Raw genomic sequence first — 20,365 nt, forward strand, 5'->3', positions numbered from 1 at the left:
CTAACTTTAACAGACTATAATATATTTATATTTTTTTTTATTAAACTATTATTATATTACTACATTAGATAAGAAATAAAATAAAATATATTACAAGTTAGAATTATTTGTCTATAAAAAAAGAAATATATTATATATATATTATGTCACTATAAACCTCTAGTTAAATACTTATTAATCAATGATCATTATATACATAATATACATCAATAAAATGTACAGGAAATATAAGAAACATTTTAAAACTATTTAGAATTTTTAATTGTGAATTCATTATGCATATAAGGTAAATTAATGTATTACTTATTTATTAGAAAGCACACAAACTACAGATATTTTATCGGATTTTATAAAAAAAAATTGAAAGCCATAAAACACACCTTTCTTTTAAGTTTCAATTCTACTTCTCTTATAGCTTCCATCTCAACTTGTTTTGTTTTCATTTCTTTAAGTCTTCTTAATCGTTCTTTTTCATCACTGATTCTTTTAAAAATATAAAAGTATAGATAAAAAACAATAAAAACTCAATGCTCTTACTAGTATTTAAAGTAAATATATATATACCCATTAGAAGGTACTGGTTGTGGACCTCTAAGTGAACTATTCATATAATTATTACTTGGAGCCCTAACTGTATTTGGAGGTGGTCTCCTATCACTTTGTTGTTGAGCACTACGCATTAATTGTTGCACTCTTTCATTTGCTTCCTGAAAAATATTAATTATAATATTTCAAATATAAATGTAAATTATTTTTAGTTTTACTTGATCATCATCATCATCATCTTCTCCTTCTTCCTGGGCCCGACGTTCAAATTCTTTTTCTAATCTGAGAGCTCGCAGCTGTTCTTCTTGACTTACAGTTCTATTGGGACCAAGTGCTACAAGTTCACTCATTTGTTGATCACGCCACATTCTACCAGCTTCTCTTCTACGTTCTGCTTCTTTTTCTTTTTCTTCTCTTTGCCAAGGATTAGTGCCCTGATATGGGTATTGCTTAGATTGCTCTGTAGGTGTTTGATAAAAACCACCTCTAGGTGGTTCACCACCACTGGCCATATATCTGTTAGGTTCATTGCGCGGTGGACTTGTCTGGTAAAGTGGATGTGTTGATGTTGGTGGTGGAGGAGGTGGTGGAGGTGATTCTCTATATGCAGGTGGCATAGGCTCAGGAACTGTGGCTCTCATTGGCTGATGGTATTGCTGAGAGCGAACAATGTCTTGTTGAGGTTTTAATTGATCTGCCAAGTATGAAGTGGGTTTAGCATCTTGGTAACCTAGATATGGTTGAGCTCTATTTGGTGGTGGTCTCTGTTGTGTGGCGTATTGATGTGGAGACATAACCCCACTAGACCTTAATTCACGTCTACGCACTTCTTCAGTCATCTCTTGTAATTTTGCATCCTGCCTTAACATATCTCTTGAAGATTGAGAACGCATTGTCATTCCCTATAAATAAAAAAATAATTATTAAATTTTACTAGCCATTGATGCAATATCATAATTTTAATTTTAACCTGATTCTGTAAATTATAAGAATCTTTATTGGATATATATGCTGATGTAGGTCTATCTTTCAAATGTTGGGTGACATCAGAGCTTTGTCTACTCTGCAATGATGATTGTGATCCTCTAAAACTCTTTTGTAATTGATTAGGAGTTCTGAAAAAGAAAAGAAAAATGCTTACTTTTATTTCTGTCAATATAGTTTTATGTTCTAACTTACCTTTCGTCGGGTGGACTTGGCAGTTTTCCAGATGGTCCATAACCATTTTGATCTTGGTTTCTATATATTTGGTTAACATTTTGGTAGAAACGTTCATCAGTAGTTTCTGGAGTAGGACTGTTATATTGTTGTTGCATTAACAACTGTTGCTGTATATGCTGTTGATATGCTGGGTGCTGCTGTTGAGGTTGATATACATTTGCGTGAACAGATGGTGATCGTTCTGGATGGTAGTTACCATTTAAGAGATTTGGATTTGATGGCTGACGAAGAGCCATTTGGGAGTGTGGACGAGAATCATTAAGATTTTGGCTAGACCTAAAAATAATAATAAAAATTGATAAAATACCTTTATTAGAGTATTAAAAATAAATACAAATCATACCGAGATTTAAGTGTATTCTGATGCTGAAGATTATAAGTAGTTGAAGTGCGATTATATCCAGGATTAAAAACTTCGTGTTGAGTTGGTGGTCTACCTACTATAGGAGGTATAGTTGTGCTTGCCCCTTCAACGCCTAACACAATTAATTTGATTATTAACCAATGTCATATTACCTAATTATGTAATATAAGTCAATAAAAACTTACTGTGAAGAGAAGGGACGGATTTCGAACTCTGAATTTGTGACAGATGGTGAGGTGGTGGACCTCTGGAGTTGATGTTTTGTTGTTCGTTTAACACACGAGACGGCAAGTCCCGTTCGCTCATACGACGAGGACCTAAATAAATAAAGAATTATTATTTCATAAATAAAGTTACAGTATATGTATATGTATATGTATATATATATATAATACATTAATAAGACACATACTAATAAGCTTACAAAAAATAAGTATTAAATTTAATTCTAGATAAATTAAGACAAATACTACACATATCAATCGTAAGCATTTTCTACTTAAACAAATGAAAGCAATTAAATTAAAAATAAATTGAATAAAAAAAATGTAATAAAAATAAACAATATAGGTACTCCTGTCTTATTAAGGTTACAATTTAAGAAATAATTCAATATTTATAATTCAATTATATTGGTAATAATTAGGGACCGGATTTATATGCACAAAAAATCCTCAAAATATGCTTCTAAAAATGCTGTAATATGCTATAAAATATATATTTATTTTTAAATATGTACTTAAATATTCACTTAAAATGTTGTTTAAAATGATGTACAAATATTTGAAATGTTTAAATGTAAAAAAAATTTGGCATTTATAATACCACCAATTTTTTTAATGTGGTTTTTGCGTTTTTGATTTTGATCATGGCTTCTGATAAAAAGTAATCTTTTGATTCTATCATTTTTATTGTGCTCAGAATTATTTCAACATTTGATTTAATGTAAATTAAATTAGCTTTCAAATTAGGATCTTTTATCAAATCTTGTGATTTTTTAATTGAAATAGAGTCTTCACTGCTCAATTGAAGAATTATTTCTTTAATAATTTTCAAGTTGTCACAATAATAAAAGGCTGCGTTTAGCCATGTACCCCAACGCGTTAATATTCGTTTTGGTGGAAGTGTTAGATTAGGGGCCATATTTTAGAAAAGTGTCGTACACGATGGAACTTTTAAAAAACTTTTTTGTCGTCAGAAATAAGTTCATCAACTTGAGGAATTGATTTCTTATTTCTTCGGCAACCCTTTGTATTCAGTCGCAATTTAATCGATATTATGTGGCTATGAACGTGAAAATACGATAAAAACGAATATATGTGCTATTAATAATAATATGCATTTAATAGGTTAAAACGTTAAAATATGCAAAGTAAAATTAGTGTTATTTTAATAAGAATGATCTAAATCGGGGACAATGCTCATCAGATTTCAAAAAGCTTATTCCAATGCATATATGCATTTGCATATAAATCCGGTCCCTAGTAATAATAGTATACCATTATTACAAAATAATGTATTGATAAAATCCATAAACATAGAAAAAAAACTTATAGAAATGAAAAATATATTACATTTTAATAACTTAAAAATAAACAAAAAAAGACAATAAATAATTTAATGCTGATAAATAAATGATTCAGTATCTATTGAAAATATATATAAGAAAAAAATCATTAACTACTATTTAGTATAAAATTGAATAATACTTCATAAGAAAATGTTATATTTTATGAAATCCAAAAAAATAATATTAAATATATTATATTCACAAAAAAAAAATTATTAAATAAAAAATATAAACAACACATATTTATTTTCATTTAAATAATAGCTATAAGAAAATAAAACAACTAATGATTATTCAAATCAACTAATTATTTAAAAATGTAAATACATCACATACACAATTAAGTTAGTAAATATTAAGAATCGATTGTAGTGGCGATTCTCAAAACAGAACAATCCACTGACAGCCCGAAAAGCTATCGACCCATATCTTTACTAAGCATGTCAAAACTAACAGAGATAGTTATTCTGAAACGAATATCACCCATTATCGAAAAGGCAATACCCAGCTACCAGGCAGGTTTTAGACACTCAAGAAATTTCTGTGAACAATTTGCAGCTCTGACATCGCACAAGAAAAATGCTTTAATGACCGCCAGAAAATCGGAGCCACTTTTATTGACCTCAGTACCGTCTATAACACTGTCTGGAAGCATAGACTACTAAACAAACTGACAAAAATCATTCCCTGTAAAGGAACTAAAAAATACATACATGATGTTTAGAGCAATAGAAGATTCCACGTAATAATGGGAAACCAAAAATCTAAACCTAAAACATTGAACGGACTTGCACAAGGCTCAGTCCTGGCCCCAGTTTTGTTCAACGTATACATAAGTGACCTACCTGAGACTAAATGAAGAAAGTTTACAAATGCGGATGACCTCGGAATTGTTGCGAAGGGATCCTCTGTTAACACAATAGAAACAACCCTAACAGAAGATTTAAAGTCACTCGAGACCTACTACAAAAAATGGAGATTTAAACCTAATCCACTAAAAACGATAGTATCGTCGTTCACTTTGAATAACAGGGAATCCCAGCGGCAATTAAATGTGGATTTCTGTGGCCAACTAATAAAGAATCAACCAAACCCTTCGTACCTAGGCATAACCTTAGACCACCCGCTTACTTTCAAATCCCATCCGTAGAAACTGGCAGCTAAATTAAAAACTAGAGTATCACTAATCTAAACTAGCAGGAACTTCATGAGGCGCAAACACTCAGGTGTTACGCACGTCAACACTGGCTCTGGTGTACTCATCGGTAGAACAGCAGCCACTGTAAGCTAGTGGATACCCAATTTAGGAAAGCCATGCGCCTAATAACAGGAAGTGTCATGCCGAACCCAACTCCGTGGTTACCAGTGTTGTCGTATATAGAACCTCCTCATATCCGAAGAGAATTTGCTCTTCTAAAGCTAGTGACACGAATCAATAAAGACCCCGAACTTTCAATCCACCTGATAGAATTAAAACACCCCGCCTAAAGTATCGTAAACCTATTCTTTACAGAGCAGAAAAATTAATCAACTACCACATCAACAACCCGAACGCACTGCAAACCGAATGGCACGAAAACCTCCCGCCAAACAGAGAACTAGTCAGCTGCCCCTCAATGCCACAGCCTGGAATGAAACTCCCGCCCAAAATATACGTCCGCCTCAATCAAATCCGTATAGAACAAGGACGTTGCAACCAACTCTTAAACAAATAGAAGTTAAGAGACAACTCAAACTGTAACTGTGGAGAGTTGTAATCAATGGACCACATTATAAAAGACTGTCCGGCTCGACGATACCCAGGAGATGGAAGACTTCTTCAAAGCCACAGACATAGCCATTCAATGGATAAGTAAACTCGACGTCGCATTATGAATCAAAAGTTACCTGACAGAACCAATAATATAGTATATTTATATAGTTGTTCATTTTTCTACCAATTTTAACTGTTTTATGGGTCTATTGATTTATTTTTATTTTATCTTTTTATCTTCTTATCCCTTTACCTAAATTATATTGTATTAATTGTTGATCGTATTGCGCTTAAGATCTTGAATGTCATACGAAATAAATAAACTATTAAGGTACATCTTAGGTGAATATAAAATATAAAATTATGATGATTATGTTTATCATTTTTTTGGTTGATTACTACAAATTAAATATAAGAATTATATGGATTATTATATTTTTATCCATTATTAGAAACTGTTTATGCTTAACAAGAATAATATAAATTATAAAATATATTTTTAATTTATGATTTATGAATGATGTTAAATATACTTAAACTGTTTAAGTATGTTCAATTTTATAGAGAATACTTTTATTTTATATTAAACAATCAAAACATGCAATTAAAAAACGAAATACATCTATTGCTTCATTCAGAATCTAAAATTACTCCACAATTTATAATTTTATGAACGAAAAAAGTTTACTAAGAGTAATTAAACAAGTAATGAATAATAAATTAGTTAAATTATATCCTAAAATATTCTGTTTAGACATTCAAACAGCATATTTTATACTAAAAAAGTTCAACTTTTACTATGTTAAACAAAATAATTTAAAAATTCATAACAGTTCTTAATAGTTCCAATCGTTTAGAGCTTATTTTATATATTACATTTATATTTTAAGTAAAATCGACTAAATATAAAAAAAAGCCATGCATTAAACCAAAAAAAAAAAAATAATTAAATGAATTCCTTCCAAAAACTACATACACATAATAATTAAATAAAATTGTATTATAAAAGTAAAATAATTATGCAACACTGTTCACTAGTTTAAATTTAAACCCAAAGTAAGTATATGACGTTATATTAAACACAATTATAGCTCATTAAATAAAAGTTTATAAGTTTAAGATTAAACATTTCATATCATTAATTTTTCTTTATAACAATACTTGATCGAAATGCATACATTATTTTGTTCTATTTTGCAAATACAGAACATAATTTTAATACTTTTTATACCCTGTAAATTAACACTGGTTGTCATAAATAAAATATCAATGCAAGATAATTAATGTTAAATGAGAAGAGATATAAAATAAGATAATTATCATAAAGAAGTAAAAAAATATTTTAAATATCAAAATTTGAGTAAGTTACATAATTTAAAAAAAAGCAACAAATTTTTAAAAACAAAATAAATTCAAGAATGCAAAATTACAAAAAAATCAGTTCAATAATATAAAAGATTTTAATATAATAATAAATTAATTATATACAAATTTAATTTACTTACTATCATTTTTTGAATCCTCTTAATTTATTTTTTAATAAATAAATACTATACAATATTCATCACAATTAAAATGTAAAACATTATAATGTACTAAATATGTAAGTAATTTAGAAAAATGCAATGGAAAAAAGTGTAAATAAATTAACTAGTATGTTAATGAATTAAAAAATGTAAAAGTGTATATTTATTTAAGACCTAGACTAAACTTTTAAACCTTATAAAATACTACAACATGCATAGACATACCATAAGCAAACATAAAGCAAAGCTATAAATCAAATCAAGCAGCTTTCTATTATTATCTAAACGAGTGTTTTTCGGTGCTCACAGCATATTATTATGTTTATCGAGTGGTTCTGCAGACGAACAACCTGTACTGTGTCGTGACGACGACGGCAGTTCGTCTTTACTAACGCGCCAGAAGTCTGCCACCGAGAAACCGTTACTTCTCGACTCTAACTTTCTTAACCTTCTAATCCGCCTGCCTTTTAATCCAGTGTGCAAGACGCGCCGTAAGCCGTCCTTAGGCGATCCTTCTTCCGATGATGACGATGATCGACGGTCCTGAATCAATGGCGGTTGCAGCAACATGGGAGGCGGTGAAGGAGCCAGTGGTTCTTCGTCATCTAGCAACGTATCCTGATGCTCTTGGTTCCAACGAAGTATGCCGCCTACGCTGGCCGACTTCATTTTTATCAACAACAGCTCTTTGTTAGCCATATACTCCTGGATAGCTTCACGGCGCCGATTCTTCTCGGCCAACAGACCATCCCGAAATTCTTTTTCCGTCTTTTCCACGTCTAGGAACATATTTTTCACCTGGTCATACACATCCACGCTAGAATAACGTCTGTGGGACCGACCCAGATTCGACATGGACACCGTGTCCGAACTCTTGCTGTAATTCACGGAGGTTCGATGATGATCTTGTTGCTGATTCGATACGCTTTGCCATCCACCTTTCAAGCGTCGGTAACGTGTCGCTGCTTCATCGCCGCTGCCGCCGTCAATTGATGAACTCAATGAACTATCGAACGCCACACTTTTCCGAAAAGATCTACGTCTGTTTTGTGCCGCGTTTAAAGTCCGACGTACGTCGTTTTCCCCATCACTCGTTACTTCAGTCAACACCGCACCACCAACATTCCTATTGTTTAACCGATCGTCACTAACGCTCATAGGCCTTATGAAAACCATCCGAATAGGTTGTCGGACGACTTCGTAGTCGTCACCGCTACTGCAGGCAACTCCGTCGCCATCGCCACCACCCACGCCGAAAGACAACGAAGAGTCGTCGTCATTGTCGCAGTGGCGATGATAATGACGGGCAGACGAGGGGTCACCGAAGAAATTCGGTTCAGAGCAATAATGCTGAGAACCAATTATACCCGCCTCGCCTAACCGGGAAAACCTACGAGTGAGCTCGGCTACTTTGCCGTAGTTGACAATTTCATCCGTATCCAGCGAACTCGACCGTTTGCCGCGTAGTCTCGTAGCGGCGACATGGGTTAGCTGCAATTGATTAACACCGCCGCGATGGTCATCGCTAGAATCGGACTGCACATCTTGGCTGAATCGCCGAACTTTGGTCAAAAAATTTCCCGTGATTATATCGTCAAGTTCCTTGAGCACTTTATCACGCTCTTCAGCTGTCAGCTTTTCCGACAGTTGTCTGTTGTCAACGGGTACTACTGCCAAGTCCGCCGACGATGATGACGACGATGTCGATGCCGTCGACGTAACAGACGACACTAAGCTGCTTTTTCGGTCATCACAGAGACCACGATCACCGGGAGACAACAATGACAATTTAGGCGATTTATCACCATCTTTATCACCGACGCAACAGCACTCATTGCTACCGCTGTCGTCATACGTATTCTCGTTAGATTCGAAGCTCGGCTCTTTATACGACTCCACAGCGCTCGCGTCCTCCACATCGCAGTTGACCAATTTGGCTTGGTGCTGCTGGAATATATCCTCACATAGGCACAGCTCGTTTTCCGGCGGTATTTTATAACATTTTTGACGCACGTCCGGCACCGAAAGGTAATCGGAATGAGGTTTGCAGGAGGATATGTGACCAAAGCGAGGTTGCGTGGGATCTCTGCAGGCTAAACTTGTTCTAAGAACACCACCACCACCAATAACACCAACACCACCACCTATAACCCACACACAATTCACCTGATAGAGATAGTACGTCCGTCATCCAAGTGGTTATCACTTCTTCATCGCTACATTCGTGTATGTCATGCATCGATAAACTGCTTTGTGGGAGTTTGGCTTTCACGCGGGGCTGATAATCAGATATTGGCCTTTCCCTACGGACGGAATCTAACAACGGGTGGTTTTTAGTCAAAAGTTAATTATTACCGGCCATCGATATTTTTATTTAGTTTTGACCATTTTGGATATTCAGACGAAATGTGTCTCTCGTTTGCTTTTTGTTAATACTGATGTTGGAAGAATAATTATTTATAGAAGCAACAAATTTATGCATGTCATCAATTAATAAGCTAGTTAGTTAAATGATTTATTATTATTACTAAAAAATTACATGGACCTTAATGGATTTGTTCACAAATCACCAACCAAAGCACTTTTATTAACACCCCAGTTAAATATATTATTTTATAGAAAAAATATATAATAAATATTGCATTCAAATCTTACCTCTAGCCATAACAGGAGAAGGCTGAGAAAGCAATGTAGCTAAACCATGATGTATGGCACCTTGTTTAGCAACTTCAAGGGTTACTATTGGTCCTGTACGCACCAAATATTCTGCAGCCCTGAATTGACAATTTACAATATACTAAAGAATTTAAAAATTTTTCAGTTACTTACTTTTCTTGAGTAATACCAACAAGACTTTGACCATCAACTTTCAATAACTGATCACCAGCTTGAAGTCTTCCGTCCTAATAAAAAATAATTAATTGTATAAGATAAATTACTAAACATAATAAATATATATACTTATATTTATATACCAGTTATATAAATATAAAAATAATAAATACTTTATATTGATATAACTTGTAAATAATTTAAAAGTTAACTAATTTAATTTTTTATTCAATAAACTTACTGCATCGGCAGCACCTCCTTTCACAACGGATTTGATATATATACCTAACCGTTCTTGACCAGCACCCTGAACAAGTTAAATAAAAAAAATACAATATTAAACAACTGAATATTATTTAAAGTAACTTACTTTTGCTGCCACAATACTCAAACCCATTCCATTGTTGGATTTATGTAATCTTATGGTTTGTACATCAGGTTCTGGTGCTTGTATAGCGTAACCACCACTTCTATTGCTCAATGCACTTGGACTTCGAGCCTATAAGATATATAATTAATAACACATTTACACAATATGATATCCTGAAATATTACATTTGGTAAAAAGTACACAGTCCATAAGCCAGAAGCATTAGAATGAAGTGTTAAGCGGCACATTCCAGCTTGTTGAAGGGGTTGAATGAATTCAATGAGACCTGGAGGAACACCTCTAGCAACCTCATAACTGAATCCTTCTTCAGGTTGTACAAAAGTTATCATTAATTCATCATCTTCTTCTAGCCGTATTTCACGACCATCAGATCGAGCTAATTCATCAGCCAAGTTCTCAGCAACCTGATTAAAATAGACAATATTTTGTTTGTATTATTTTCAAAGTTTGCTTTTAGTTTGTTATAACCATACCCGTACAACATTGTCAATAAGTTCATGTGGCAGTCTAGGTTCGTCTAGAGATGGTTGATATTTAACTAATAAGGCTTTGAGCTGAAGAGAATTGAGCTTAAAACATGTAGAAGTAATACTTGCTAAATCTTCACCAGTGTATTTTGGTGCCTAATCAAAAATTAACTATTAGTTATATAAAACATATAGTTAGATTAATTATTAATAATTTACATGAAGTAGATCAGCAGCTTGAGAAATTAATGCTAATTGACAATCGGCTGATACTTCCAAACCCTGTCTTTCGGCCCATGCTTGAAGACGTCCAATGCGTGACTTTAATCGTGCACCCCACGAACGAGTATAATAACCCATATCGGCAGTGATAAGACGATTAAATGCCCAAGCATTAATAAAACGAAATACTTGATTATAGATTTGAATGGTAAGAGATGCATTAACACGACCTTCACGCAGTGTTGTCATCATCATACCCAGCTTACTAACAATCTACATAAAATAAATAATATACATTATCATATAAACATATAATAATAACTGAAACCTAATACTTTTCTTCTTCTTCTCTTGCATATTTAAAATTCTCAACTTCACCTATCACATTACTATCACATTACTGCTTATTGTCATTGGTTTCCTTATACCCTCAACTTCTTGGTATCTTTTTCCAAAGTTATACTCTATAAACTATGTTTTATTTCTATTAATTCTCAATCCCTTTCCTTCAAGGACTAACTTCCATTCATCTAACCTATTATAAAATACTTCCAGATTTTCTCCTACCAAAAGTATATCATCAGTAAACATTAAACATCACAGTATCTCACCCTGTATGTCTTTTATAGCTTCATATATTACCACAGAAAACAAATAAGGACTTAGAGCTGATCCCTGATGCACACCATCTCCTATTTTAAAATCTTCTGTTACTCCACACAAACTCTTTACACTAGTTCTCAACCTTTCATATATATCCTAAATTAAATTTATATACATTTTTAGGACCACTTTTCTCATTAATGCCTACTTTAAAACTTCTCTTGGCACTCTGTCATAAGACTTAATACATTTAAAATAATAATTATAGTTAAAATTAAATCAATTTATTCATTAACAGCTGAGTAAAAATAATACAAATTTATAACTAAAATATATATTTTTGGTAATACAAAACTATATATAATATAACCAACCGAATTAGCAGGTAAATGCTCATTATCAGCATCTGTATTTTCTGCAAAAATATCGGGTAATACTGCCATCAGTTCTTCCAGAATGCATTCAACAATAAATCTAAAAAAAAAAAAAATGTTTAAATAATCACAGAATTGTGCTAAAAAATAATATTATTAAATAACTTACCGCATAGCTGCTTGCTGGGTATCATGCAACATTTCAATAGTTTCTGTCAAAAAGTTAGACAAATGGCGATCACTATGTAAAAATTGTCTTAATTCGGTCACGATTGCAAGCCAAAATGATAACAAAGTTAAATCATTTTGTTTTCCCTAGAAAATAAAAAAAAGTTTTAATATATTCAAAATCAACTATTTAAATAAAACAATAACCATTGAATCATTAAACACCTGTATCATAGTATAGAGTATAGTTGCAACTTTGGCAAAAGTCAATGATAATCGATTGGCTCGTTCCATTGGGGTAACATCTGGTCGATATGAAGTAGATGCTCTATATCTAGCTAAAAGATATAGACAATAAGCTGGAGCATGTTTAAATGTTAATGTCGAAGGATCAATATCCATGGTGACAGCATGAATCCATGCTTCTTCAGTCTCTTCTCTTACTTCCAAGACACAGGGTAAAATATTATCTGCCACTGGGGCAGTACTAGTACGACCATATACAGCAGACAATCTAAACAAAGTTATTGGTGTTTCTAATTATGACTAAATTTTTATGAATAAAACATGGTAAATTCCATAAACAATGGTTAAAAATGGATTAAGTAATAATACCGATTGCCATCACGGCTGCTGGTGATTGACCTCTGTGATCTAGTGTCATCTTTATTTCCTTGGCTAGAAGTAGAGCGCGTTTCAATATTACCATCCACATCAAAAGTTGTTTCAAAATTTTGTTGCGTAACAACTGAGTGCTGGGTGTTGTCTACTGACCCGCTAATTAAGTGTTAAAAAAATAAAAATAATAATAACTAAGCTAAAAATCAAAAGCACATGCAAAAATTAAAATCAACCTATTAATAGTAAAACAACATGCTTAACTTTTTTCTATAAGTTATATTACAAATTTTAAAAAAATGTTACCTATCATAATAGTCTTGAACATTTCTTAATGAATTATTACGAGGTCTAGGCCGTTCATCATAACAAGGATCCAAAAACCTAAGATTGTTTAACCGCCCAAATTTCACTATTTCTCCGTTCTGTGAACAAAAAATAATTTATAACATAAAGTTCAAAACACATTCAATTAATTGAACCTACCTTAAGAATAGTGGTCTCAAATATTCGTTGTCCGTTAACATAGGTTTCGGCGTCCCGACTACAAGGCGTTACAGTGACAATGCCTTCAGTATGTGCGATCACACAATGCCGAGGTTGAATATTAGGACCACTAAGCTGTAAACATTGAGCATTACTTTGGGGCTGATTCTGTCTCTCACAGCCTACTTCCGTTACATTGGGATGAATTCGATACCGCTTAGGATTTACCATATCCATACCATCTATACATACAAATACCAGATTAATACGATTTATGTACAAAAATATTATTATAATTAGCTTATAATTTCAAGACCATAAATTAAAATGTACATAAAGGTTTAAGACAAATCATAAATAAATATTAAAAACTGTTTATGTAATAAAAATGAATGATAGACAATACAAAATTATTTTCAAAACAAAAACTAAAATGAGTTACATATGTCTAATCAATACATTTTTACGTAAAAATGTTATACACTGCCAATTTACAATAAGTGTATTGAATTATGACATGTAATACAACGAAATAAAATACTATTTTTCAAGCAGATATAAATAGTTAGATAAGAAAATATTTTATAGTAAGCACTTGACATTTCATTTTCTACATTTCATTTTGATAAAAGGCCAATTATAAACTATCAATATTAATTTTAGATATGAGGGTGGACGAGGTCGTTTTCATAGACCTTAGTATTTCATCCAGTTGATTGACAGGTAAGTTACCAAAACAATTCGTTGAAACGGTAAAGCTTCCATAATCGATAAAAATAATTTGAAAGGTTTTTTTAATTTTATTGCAAAGAATATTAGAATAACTACCTGCATTAAGCTCTAAAAAAAATGGTAATCTATCTAAACCGTCTTCATATCGATACTCCAACATTTCGCTTGTGCTGTTTTGTTGGTTCCATTTATGTGTAGGTTTCTTTTTTCTTTTTCTAGGATGGTAATCAGCCGGTCTCCGACGTACGTGGAACATAATTGAGCCTATAACAAACAAAATATTTTCATACATTAAATTTATCTGAAAAACCGAGATGAATCTATGCAATTATTTATATATATTGTGTGTGTACGTGTAAACGGTTTTTTACATTTTGAATAAAACTATAACAATAAAATTCAAAATAATTTACCACAGAGTATATTGATATGTTATTGTTTAATACGTACTTTTTTACATAAAAATTTTAACAGTTCAAAAAAAAAAAAATAATTTAAATAGGTTACAATAGTTACTAAAATATTATCTATTTTTCAGTTATATACATTTAATAAAAATATGCAGCTATTATATATGATTATATATTATAGATATCTGCATATCATTTATTACAGTTTCACAAAACGCAATTGACAATGAAAATAGTATAATATTCTGTAGTAACATAATTTTGATATTAATAATTCATGATGGTAGTACTATTTTGGACAGTTCAGATAAATGTAAATTTTTCTTTTAATACACGTACTTTGATAAAGACCATAATTTATTATTATTTTCCGTTCAAAAAATATTAAAAATACAAAATGTTTGTAACTGAAAAATCTATGAAAATAATGAAAATTATACTGCCTATTTTTGTTTTAGTTAATAAATATTTATTTAATAATTTACTGAATAAATTTAACACGATGTATACTAAAATATAAAATTAAATGCATAATATTTATACAAACAACTATAAGATTTTTTTTAAATTATACATCTCTTGGGGGAAAAAAAAACATAATTTAAAAAATTATCACAGAGTGGAAGGTATCTAAATAGTATCGTTCCTTTTGAAGTGTTATTGCGGAATAATAGTAACTAACCATAGACTATGCATATATTATCATAGATAGAGCGTAACAACAATTCACCTTTATATTAAATTACTTGAGCGTGCATAACAATGATACACACGTGTCAGGCTCAGTATGGTAAATTAATAGGTAAAGACGAAAAAAATTATTTTCGACGACACCGGACACATCATAACTCATAAATAAGGGATTTACTCCCAAATGATCATTCAATAATACAACGAATGTGTATATGCGATAGTGAAAATGTACATAACGTAGAGGAAAACCAAATCAAATCTATCCAGAGGAACGTAAAATAAAAAAATTCTGGTAGATCAGTAGCAGCAGCAACAGTAACAATAGATCATATAGTAACGTAGTTATGTTCTTGTAACCTTAATTTTAGTCATAAATGCGATTCATATGTATATTATGTTTTTGTGCAGAAAACAATGACGTCGATTTGACAAAAAAAAACATTGGGGATATGCCTGGAAGCTAGGGGTCGTCAGAGCTCATAACATAATACTCATCGTTCTCTCCCTTCACTGCACATGACACCGAGCACTCCAAATACTACGCACTATACGTATCCGTCTATGTTGATCGCCGCAGATGGTTTTTATGATACCAAAAAAAAAATCTATCGTATATTATCATCATCATACAACACTGCAAAGATGAACGTTCAAACATTTTCGTAAACAGGACACGTCACGCTATACTGCTGTGGTTAGGTCACAACAGAAGAAAGGAGTACATAAGTAATTCGACCTACATGATATAATTTTTTTTTACAAGATGAAGAATTGGAGGATATGACGATATGAAAAAACAAACCAAAAAGAAAATCCGGTATTGTTCCTACTAGATTTGAATATTTCATATTTCAATTGGTCAATCAAAAATAATAAAAATAAATGTACCAATTATATCATACAAGATATGAGTGTATATATATATCATATATAATAGTAGTACCCAACCCGCGGCCCACAGACTACACGTGGCCAACAAAGATATTCTATGTGGGTCGTTACAAATTTTTAAAATAAAATAAAAGTAAAATAATTATTAAATACCATTTTTTATTAATTTATTGATTTTATTTTCGAACATTTAAAAATACAAATTTTCGATATGACTCATACATTTAAAAGAGTATTGGATCAAAATAATAAATACCTACAGCGTGTATCTTAAATATTTTCAATAGTCATTAAAATAAATGAAAAAAAGTCCAATATGTACCAGGTATATTGTATACCTACTATAAGTAACAAAATTATATTAGATATTATATATTAGATTAATATTGACATCATTCATAATTTTATTTTTGATGGTCCACTCGAAAACAATTATTTACCTAAGTAGTCCACCGAGGAAAATAGGTTGAACATCACAGGTATATAACATTAATGTTACTAGTTATATATAATATATAAATAGTATTATTTTATTGTTTAACTAATATAATAGTCGATAGAAAAAATAAATAAAATGGTTCATTTTATGTATTGTAAGCACATAATCAGTTTCTTAGAAAATATAATGTAATATAATTATTGTAACTTTAAAACAAAAATAATCAAATAATAATTTTTATAAGAGATTACATGTATTAAAATATTTTTATATACCATATTAATTGGATATTGAACAAATATTTTATTGAATTATAATCGTTTTGATATTCATATTAAATTAGTCGTAGTAAGCATATTATTTTAATATATTTATTAAACATATAAATAATTGACATGTTTCAATGAAAAATAGTTAACTGAAATCTAGGTATTGTCGAAATCATGAAGTTTACAAAACAAAGTGCATAAGTTTTAACACCGTAAGCTTTTTATATTAGTTTTATTACAATGAATAACTAAAACATATATCTGTATATATTAAGTACACATTATTAGAACTTTCCGACGATAACAATGAGCTTGGACCAAAACAGCAAGATATTTTGTAATTTACAAAGTATGATATGAATTATAATATATTTCAGGTGGGAACGAGAAGTTTTATAGAAATTCTTCAAACACATTTTATTTTATTAATCAATTTTATACAAACAACAAGAATTTAAGTGTAAAAAGAATATTATAAAAATAAATTAATAAATATAGAATAACGTGTTTAAATAAATATGTATTATATGTATCAATATGTATAATATATATTTCAATAAAAAAATGTGGAATACGGATATAGGAAATGGACGGAAAAGGAAGTAACCGTCACACAAACGGAATCCGAATAAAATTTAATATAACGAATCGTACTACAATATTTTATAATGCGACTAGAACAGATCCGCCACCACCGATAACGTTGTTTGTTCTACAGCAATATCTTCGGTGTACCCACAGTTAAATTGTGACTGTTAATTGAGCAAAAAGATCGGTTTATTTACACAACATTCGTTTCACGCATCTGACGGGGTTGAAGTTAATAATTAAACGATATTTTACAAACAAAAAAAACATGTATAAATATTATGTGGTATTCAAACTTTGGAGTCGATAAATAATTCATATAACAAATCCTTCACAAAATAAAAAATAAAATTTTTTTCGGAGAAAAATCACCGTGATTTTAGATTGCTTTTTAATGCCATTTAAAAATAAGGATCAATATGAAACATTTGAATAATTAAAGTACATCGATCAACCTGATATGATACCGTAAATCAAAATACATTAATCAAATCAACAGAATAAAAAAAATAAAAAAATAAGCATGTAATTTATTTGATTTGTAACTAATTTAACTACTAAAATATAGAAAAATAGATAGTTTATATATTAAAAAATTAATAATATAATAAAAACTTAAAGTAAACCACTTCCTGAAAAAATCATAATCTATAAGTTAATAAAGATGTAAATAGGAAAAACTATAAACCATTTTAAAAATAATATTAAATTAAATATTTAGGTTATATTAAAGTATAATATAGAAAAATATTTATACTCGTAAAATTCGTTAGCTTTTGATAGGTGGAAAGGTGTAGGATAACCAAAAATTATCAAACATTTTTATCGAACTTCCAGATGCTATAAAGTATAGACGTACAATTTTCAATGTTAAAAATTGAAATTTCACACAAAATATAACTAATTTTTGATTACAATAGGACTATTTAATTTTTATAATTAAAACAGTACAAAAGATATTCTAATTAATATTTTCACTCTAAAAAAATTTTTTTGTTTGAAATTTGAAATTCTGAATGAAGTGAGAAATGTATTTTATTTTCATATTCTAACCTTGGTAAATACGATTCGTCAAGTTTTGTTTATATTTAAAATTGTACTCTCTATAATACTGATAAAAAAACATAAACTTTGAAACGCTCTTTTTTACTTGTTAATTCTACATGCTAATTATCAGTGTTTAAAGAAATTCATCATAATATGCAAACAGTATAACTGACTGTATAAACAGAACTGTTAAAACTAAAACCATATTTTCGGAATGTCTATTAATCAATATCCATTTCGTTTTTAGTCATAACTCTACTAGAAAGTAAAGTGAAAATATTTTGATAATTAAATAAACTAGTAAGTAACAATGACGAAATAAACATAGATCCATCACTGAAGTTTCTGGCTACGACAATGGGTGGAATATACAATATTCTTTTATCGTGAATAATACCTGTTACGTAAATACATTTCCGAATTCACATATTATACATACTATAATATACCATACGTAATTTTGGTTATATTTACTTACCTACTAAAAAGTTTCTTGTCAAAATAATAAATAAAAAAAATGATTTACTTTAATAAAAATGTTGGTTTTAATGAATTATTATTTATTATTATTACTAATCAAACCAAATACATAATTTATTTGAAATATAAAAAAAACTATAATACTATATCAAAATAAAATTGTTGGTCTTATTTTTAAGACTATCTAAAAATGTTATGGAAACCAAAAGAAAAATCCAATACGATAACGATAAAATAGTGAGCCGTTGTATATCAGTTATATGAAATATGGTCATCATAACCCATAAAACGAGTTCAATGATTTATGATAAACTATACGGGTATAGTTATACAGGGAAAGTACTTTTGTTTTATTTTAGTTAAAACTTTTTTTCTCTGAACCATTACTTCACTATGCACATACATGAAAGTCGGAAAGGCTGATACATAAAAAAAAAAACGAAAGTTTTATAAGGAAACTTTGCCAACATAGCGAATATATAAATTCTACGTGACAAGACATTGAAAATAGTAGTCTGAGAGCAAAAACATGATTATCGACTTAGTAATTCACTTGTTTATAAAATTGAATAACATAAAACCAATAAGAATACATTTATGAAATAATAATAGGTAAAATATTTAAAAATAATATGTTGAAAACACTTTTTTTTATGAAAATAGATATATGATTTAAAAAACATGGACAAATATTACTAAATTTATAGTATTAAAAACTAAAATTGTATTGAACAATTTTCATTGAGCAAAAAATTATTTTACTTCAAAATATATTTAAAATGTTTAAATAATATTACATTTATTTAGAGGCAAAGTAATTTCGGGACAGATAAATTATATTCTAATTTAAACAAATAGTCAGTAAATATATTAGTATTTTATAATAAGCACAACTATGTGCATACTCACGGAGGGTTCATGGGATTTAACTCCCCCCCTCCCCCAATTATCTTCTTTTTTAAATTAATTCGTACTATATTTGTAACGTCGAAATGTGAAAATTCAATATCTCACAGTATAATTTATATATATATATATATAATTACAATATAAATACATTTGTTGCATCAATAAAAAATATTGAAAATAGTTTACTGATTAGCGATAGTAATTAATTATTAATTTTCAATTGAATGCAATCCAGTGTCTATATCAGGGGGCAACAAGGATACCCCTCCCACGAAAATTCTTGAGAACGCCATTGAATACAACTACATTAAAATTGTAAACATTATTATTCTAAGTTACTTTTCGTTAAATAATGAATAGTAGTCATTGTCATAAAAATTAATTTTCATTTTATTACTTAATTATTATAGATTGGTAACATTTTTTAAATAGTATAAATTTATATATATATATATATATCAGTATCAATTTTATGTGAGTACTTTTATCTTTAATAAGATCGAATACTTTATTAAATTAAATAGATATTCGTTTTATTCATTCAACCTTGGAAAATCACAAATACTCCCAATAAAATAAATATATTTGTATTTTAGAGGGTAAAAAGAATAACATAAATCAATTCAAAGCAGAGAAAAAGTTAGTCACTGAAGAAGTACAATCCCATGCGATTTGTCTATTATGGAGTACATTCCTCACATCATTTGATTTCACTTACTGCTACGTGCTATATAAGTATTTTAAACGAAAAATCACCAGATTACAA

The 20,365-nt window shown here is 30.0% G+C and overlaps 1 protein-coding gene across 6 annotated transcripts in view; it reads right to left on the bottom strand.

The window, feature by feature from the left end:
- Window positions 1-20,365, bottom strand: part of LOC112688810 (afadin) — a 63,491-nt gene that overhangs the window by 1,170 nt on the left and 41,956 nt on the right. For 3 of the 6 annotated variants that reach the window (XM_025562188.1, XM_025562194.1, XM_025562193.1), the window contains 22 exons: window positions 13,970-14,137; window positions 13,142-13,383; window positions 12,962-13,080; window positions 12,653-12,814; window positions 12,263-12,551; window positions 12,039-12,184; window positions 11,870-11,969; window positions 10,890-11,165; window positions 10,677-10,826; window positions 10,368-10,607; window positions 10,183-10,311; window positions 10,054-10,119; window positions 9,810-9,883; window positions 9,636-9,754; window positions 9,147-9,296; window positions 2,317-2,448; window positions 2,111-2,243; window positions 1,726-2,043; window positions 1,517-1,661; window positions 765-1,448; window positions 565-707; window positions 381-483 (listed from right to left, as the gene is read on the bottom strand). In XM_025562188.1, the coding sequence (XP_025417973.1) occupies window positions 381-483; window positions 565-707; window positions 765-1,448; window positions 1,517-1,661; window positions 1,726-2,043; window positions 2,111-2,243; window positions 2,317-2,448; window positions 9,147-9,296; window positions 9,636-9,754; window positions 9,810-9,883; window positions 10,054-10,119; window positions 10,183-10,311; window positions 10,368-10,607; window positions 10,677-10,826; window positions 10,890-11,165; window positions 11,870-11,969; window positions 12,039-12,184; window positions 12,263-12,551; window positions 12,653-12,814; window positions 12,962-13,080; window positions 13,142-13,383; window positions 13,970-14,137 (4,088 nt within the window). Of the gene's footprint in view, window positions 1-380; window positions 484-564; window positions 708-764; window positions 1,449-1,516; window positions 1,662-1,725; window positions 2,044-2,110; window positions 2,244-2,316; window positions 2,449-7,287; window positions 9,125-9,146; window positions 9,297-9,635; window positions 9,755-9,809; window positions 9,884-10,053; window positions 10,120-10,182; window positions 10,312-10,367; window positions 10,608-10,676; window positions 10,827-10,889; window positions 11,166-11,869; window positions 11,970-12,038; window positions 12,185-12,262; window positions 12,552-12,652; window positions 12,815-12,961; window positions 13,081-13,141; window positions 13,384-13,969; window positions 14,138-20,365 lie in introns of those variants that run through there. The other 3 variants (XM_025562190.1, XM_025562189.1, XM_025562191.1) reach the window with 3 other exon arrangements.

This window comes from Sipha flava, unplaced genomic scaffold, assembly GCF_003268045.1.
Source record: "Sipha flava isolate LNK unplaced genomic scaffold, YSA_version1 40_pilon_pilon, whole genome shotgun sequence".
NCBI classification, from domain to species: domain Eukaryota; kingdom Metazoa; phylum Arthropoda; class Insecta; order Hemiptera; family Aphididae; genus Sipha; species Sipha flava.